General features: G+C 43.2%; 1 protein-coding gene across 6 annotated transcripts in view; it reads left to right on the plus strand.

Moving 5' to 3' along the window:
* The window catches only part of LOC307200602 (transcription initiation factor TFIID subunit 1), a 50,138-nt gene extending 44,791 nt beyond the window's left edge, over positions 1 to 5,347 (plus strand). For all 6 annotated transcript variants that reach the window (XM_079949188.1, XM_079949192.1, XM_079949190.1 and 3 more), the window contains 2 exons: positions 3,510 to 3,687; positions 4,945 to 5,347. In XM_079949188.1, the coding sequence (XP_079805314.1) occupies positions 3,510 to 3,687; positions 4,945 to 5,164 (398 nt within the window). In that variant the 3' untranslated portion in view covers positions 5,165 to 5,347. The remainder of the gene's footprint in view (positions 1 to 3,509; positions 3,688 to 4,944) is intronic.
* The last annotated feature ends 653 nt before the right edge of the window (positions 5,348 to 6,000 follow it).

The raw sequence follows: 6,000 nt of genomic DNA on the forward strand, positions 1-6,000 counted from the left end.
ACGGAGGTACCACTGTATCTGCTTCCCCACCACTTTCCTTCACTGGAATATAGCCTTTGTCTTATTAATAAATTTGTATACCACCCTATACCCACATGTCTTGGGGCAACTCACAATATAAAAACGCAAAATACACAATAAAAACAAAACCCACCTCAATAACCCCACCCTCCCCTCCCCAAGACATTTTAAAAGGGCTTTGGATTTCAATCTTCCAAAGGCCTGGCTGAAGAGGAATGTTTTTGCCAGGTGCCTAAAGGTGTATAATAAAGCTGTTTCCTTCCCCTGCCGAGGAGCTTGCATTTTGGGAAAGCCTTAGGATGCAAATGACATAACGTGGCAAAAAGTTAGTATGCTTGAAGATTCATGCTGGCACGTGGACCACAGAAGACTGGTTACAAGTGAGTGTGGCTTCCAGGCTGGGGGAAAAAAAACTTTGCCACTCCCGGTTTACCATATGACACTAACTCTGCCAGTGGTCGACTTTAGGGCTGGGCGATGTCTGGTTTTCGACATTGTGATATATCACTAGCTAAACATCACAATGTATCATGGTATCTGAAATAAGGATGGAACTATGTGGAGGCAAATGGAGTCATGTCCCAGCAACTGCTTCTACTTAACGTATTGTTACAACTGTTACTTTATAGTATTTTTTTTTAATTGGCACATTTCCTCTAAAATATGGAGGGAAGCTGTTTTGGGGAAGACACCAAACACTGACAGTGGTACCTTGGTTTACAAACTTAATCCGTTCCCGGAAGTCCATTCTTAAACGAAAGTGTTCTTAAACCAAGGCATGCTTTCCCATAGCAGTGAGGGACTCAATTTACAAATGGAACACACTCAACAGGAAGCGGAACACATTTTGCTTCCAAGGCAAAGTTCACAAACCAAAACACCTACTTCTGGGTTTGTAGCATTCTTAATCCAAGTTGTTCATACACTAAGCTGTTCTTAAACCAAGGTACTGTATTTTCTTCTGCCACTGGAGCTGGGTGGCAGGGAAGAGAAAGGAAGAAGACACAGACACTCGCATGCACACACACAGAAGGGGAGATGGGAGGAAAGAAGCTTCACGGTTCCCCCCCCCCCCCAGTGTGATTCTTCTACATAGCGCAAACACACATTGTGATTTGTGATATGTTGCTGTGTCAAATCTTAGGAAACCAGTACCATGATGTGGACTTTGAACCAGTTTGGGGTGATATAGTGATGCATCATCGCCCAGCCCTAGTTGCCTTGTTGAACTGCAGAGTGTTTTTGAACTGCGGCTTAGCCAGAATGCTAAACTACTACTTTCGGGTTAGCGCCTCCGGCAATGGCGGAATTCCTCTGATCGGGAGGAACTTGCTCCGTGGAATTCAGGGTCTGGCCGCCACGGCGAAGGCGGAGACCCACTAAAAATCGCAGGCGGGAGAAGCCTGTGAACGTGGGATTCGGCTGGCACCTTTTGCGCCTCCCCTACTCGTGGGGAGACCCGGTTTCGGGGATCCGGAGCGATGTGGGGTGAGCGGCACGGTGCTTCGAATTGACTGCTTCTTTCACGGAGTGAAGCCGCATTGCTGTTGCTGGAGAGCGCTGACTTTTTCCTGTGGACAATTTGATTCTAAACAACTACCCGTGAGTAGAACGGAAAATTGGATTTTTAAACGTCTTAATTTGGCACCGAAATGGAGAGGTTTCAAACAGGAAGTCCGCCTTCCCCTTTTGTAAATAGATTGAAGCAAAGAATTTGCAAGCTAAAGTCTTGGAAAGTCCTATGTAAAGGATTAAACTTCCATCGGCTAAAATCATTAAACTCCCCTTGGAGGCAGGAGAAGAGGGGGGAAATTTTGGATCGCGTAAGCCTGCAGGAGAGAGTGAAAAAAGTTGGATCACCACCGCTCTGAACCTGGAAATGGACTGCTAGTAAGACTAACGTTTTTGGGAAAGTTCATTGACTGTGACAGTTAGTTAAATAAGAGAAATACATTGCTTTCATTGTCTCCTGCGTTTAAAAAGGAGTAAAAGTAGCTGAAAATTGAAACTAATTTTACTGCTTGAATTGTGCTTAAAAGGATTGATACAAACAGAAATTGTTTCCCTCTAGAGGGAGCCTTTGAAATTGTTACAAGAGTTGGGCTGGTGGAATCTCCAGCTGCAAGAGAAAACCGTGAGATTGACCTTGGATTGCTTGAGAATGTCGACAGAAGAAGCCTTAGTGATTGCACTATGCAAGATAAGTGAGTCATTGGAACAGCTCCACAAGAAGATGGATGTGATGAATATTAAAATTGATATTTTGGGACAAAAGGTGACTAATTTGGGACAAAAGGTGAACATCTACACAGAAACTATTCAGGAACCGATACAGGAATCTACTTTGACATGCCAAATGGTGGAGAAAGCGAGGGAGAAAGTTGTGGTTGTTGAACCTAAAGTAATACAAGTGGAGAGGGAGAGAGCCCCAGCCTTACAGAGGCAATTTGATGATTACAAGTTGTTGCCCTCTATGATTGAATTCAGAGAAAGTCAGATTGGAACCCTGTTTGGACTGGAGAAGGAAAGTTGGATAGATCACCTCATGCAGGGATTTATTGACCTTTGGGATCTGGACCTGGGTCAGGAGGAAAGGAGTTGTGGGGACCTGCAGGTTTGGAGGGACTTTGAAACACGTCTTGAAATATCTTTTGGATTTTAGTTTTAACCACGGAGATGTGGATGACATGTCGAGAAGGAATAAAAACATTGTTAGGTTGGAGCTCCCCCGAGACCTACTCTTCAGCATCAAAGAAAGGAAATTAAGAACAAGATCAGCAGAAGACAAAGTAAAGTGTATGTATAAATACGAAGAAGATTTGCAGAAGGGACCTGGAAAAGAGTTAAGAGCCTCGGACAGATTGATGGACTATATGGAATTGACGGAAATGACTGGCAGAATCCGAGACCAGGGAGAAGAGACGGTGGAAGATTGGAAAAAGTTTAAAGTTTATTTATAGAAATAGGGTAAAAAGTTAATGAGTGTTGGAAAAATGTTGGAATGAAATTATATGGCCTTAGTAGAAGTGTTATAAGGAGTTAAGCATAAATAAGTATTATAGTATTAATGGAAATAAGGTTAAAATAAGTTAAGATATTTATATGACAGAAAATAGTGAAAGATGGAAAGGATTTGCTGAAACAATTAATAGAAGTGGAATACAAAAAGGGAGGTGAGAGGAAGTCGATGAAACAAGGGAATGAAAGATAAGGCATTGAAATGGTATGATGTATGTTTTAAAATTGTTTTTGTTCTGTTTTGTTTAGTTTAATGCGTTAATGTTGTGTGGTGTATTGTTTATATATTGTATTGTATTGTTTTTTCTTTCTTTTGTTTTCTTTTTTCTCCTTTTCTTTTTCTTCTTGTTTGTAAGGTTTAAAAGTAATAAATATATATTTTTTTTTAAAAAAAAGAATGCTAAACTACTGAGAAATTCAGGAAATCAGGCTTGGGTAACTGCAATGTGGCTACTCTTTTCTCTGCCCAGCTATTCAGCTCAGTGAAAGCGGGAGCGATTCCGACGTGGAGTCCAGTGCCGTGAGACCCAAGCAGCCTCACGTTCTTCAGGAGAACACGCGAATGGGCATGGATAACGAAGAGAGCATGATGTCCTACGAGGGAGCTGGAGGAGAGACATCGCATGCCCTGGAAGACAGCAATGCCAGGTATCCTTAGACAAGCGTGCTGTTGGAGGCAGTAAGCAAGTGCTTTGCTCTCACGGATGCAGGGTGCCAGTGCCCAGTTCAAACGACTCTTGTGCAAATGCTTGTGCAAGGCCTGGGTGTCTCTGCTCTTTACTGCTCCTCTGTTGACTAATTCATTGCACTTCTGTGCCGGCCGTCCATCCAACCAAGTTCTCTGGGCCGGCTGCTCAAACAAGAAAATGCTGAATGCAATTCACAGTTAAAATTCTAAAATCCAGGCAGGGGTTGGGGAGGGAAATCCAACATAGCGGGAGAAAGCCCAGCAAAAACCCCAACCAGAACCATCAGAAAACACAGCAGCTAAAACAATGAGAGCAATTCCTTTTTTTCAATTGCTGTGATGCCGGAAGCAGATAAGCAACATCACCAAATGCTATCAGAACAATCCTTTAGTAGTAACTCTGGGGTGCCATTCCATGGCTTCTTTTGTAGATGTGATTCATAGGCCTAGTTATGGGCAGGATCGCAGCCTTGCCTTGCCTTTTAAAATGTATTTGGAATAGTTATTAAATGTACGTAAAATTACGAAGCGTGGAGCATTAAATCTATGCATTGCTGTTTCAGCTGCCTTTGAAAAGTTTGTTCTGTCTCTAAAAGGCTTTTTAAAGCAGAGTTCAGTCTCTGGGCTTCTGCCTGGAACACATACATAACCACATCTAGCACAGCAACCCAAATGTTGCAGTCTCGAGTGCTAGTTATGGCGGTATTGCTTGCAACAGAGCAGTGTTTCCCAAACTCACGTCTCCAACTGTTTTTGGACTACAGTTCCCATCATCCCTGCTAGCTAGGGATGATGGGAGTTGTAGTCCAACATCAGCTGGAGACCAAAGTTTGGGAAACCCTGCACCAGAGGAGATGGCCACCAGCTTAGATGCTTTACAAAAAACAGGAAAAGTCTATGTTCTCCTGCCAGAGGCAGTCTGTTTCTGGATACCTGTTTAGAATTACAGGTGGTGAGGGGGCTATTATCCTCAAGCCCCACTTACGGGCTTCTCATGGGCATCTGACAGGCCACTCAAAACGGGATGCTGCACTAGACGGACCCTTGGCCTGATCCTGTGGCACTCCTGACGCTAAAAACATGCAGAAAAGCACCAAGTAAACGATAATCTGCCAACTTTCGTGTTTCCCTTCACCGCATGGTTTCTCTTCTGTAATGCGCTCAGCATGCACAATCAGTAACAAAAGCATCACCGCGAAATTTCTCTCTTTCTCCAGTTACGGTAGCTACGAGGAACCAGACCCCAAATCCAACACCCGAGATACTAGCTTCAGCAGCATTGGGGGTTATGAGGTCTCGGAAGAGGAAGAGGAAGAGGAGGAGGACCAGAGGCGTGGCCCTAGTGTGTTAAGTCAGGTTCATCTGTCGGAGGATGAGGAAGATAGTGAAGACTTCCATTCCATCGCAGGAGACAGTGACCTGGACTCAGATGAATGAGCCCCTTTCCTGGGGATTGATAATTTGCACCCTGGACTCAAATGTAAAGATTTTTTGTTTGCATCCAAATGTGTCTCGTACTAAACTGGAGACACCTGTTTTGTTCCTTTTTTTATATGATTTGTTATTGTGTATAAAGGGGTGTGTGTACATATATAATAAAAAAAATTACTAGCAACTGAATGAGGGCTGTTCTTTGTTCACACAAGCACTTATGACAAAAGTCTCCTTTTGCCAGCAAATGTTTGTATATTTGCCGATAAGTGTTTTTTCCCCAGCCAGAACTCAGTTCTGACACCTCTCAAGTGGGCGCCATTGCCATTCTAAGAGAACAAGGGGAAGAGTTCATGTTCAGTTCAGACACCCTTTCCCCCCGCTAGAAAAATAGCACTGGAGATAGTTTGTATTAATTTGTCCATTCCTGGCATTTTTGAAGAAAAATGTTGTAAGCTTTGGAGTTTAAAATGGCTGACTTGCACAACCCTTTTGTCCCACATGCTTTACCCCAAAATACCCTTTTGCTTCCAAGCAAAGATGTTATTGCTCACAGGCTTTGTTTATAGCTGAGCATATATAGCTGAATAACCTCATTTCTTGAAAGCATGGTCTGGGGTGTGTGTGTCACCCCTCCTCTCCCCCTGCTCCAACCTTCCAAGTGCTCATCTGGTTGGAATGTGCCAGTGAAATGTTAAAATTGCACATGTTTAGACGATGGGGAGAGGGGCTGTGCATATACCGTATTTTTTGTTCCATAAGACGCACCTAGTTTTTAGAGGAGGAAAACAAGAAAAAAATATTCTGAACGAAACAGTGGATGTATGATTTTTGTGGTTCAT

Source organism: Podarcis cretensis (genome assembly GCF_951804945.1).
Source record: "Podarcis cretensis genome assembly, chromosome: 13".
NCBI lineage: Eukaryota > Metazoa > Chordata > Lepidosauria > Squamata > Lacertidae > Podarcis > Podarcis cretensis.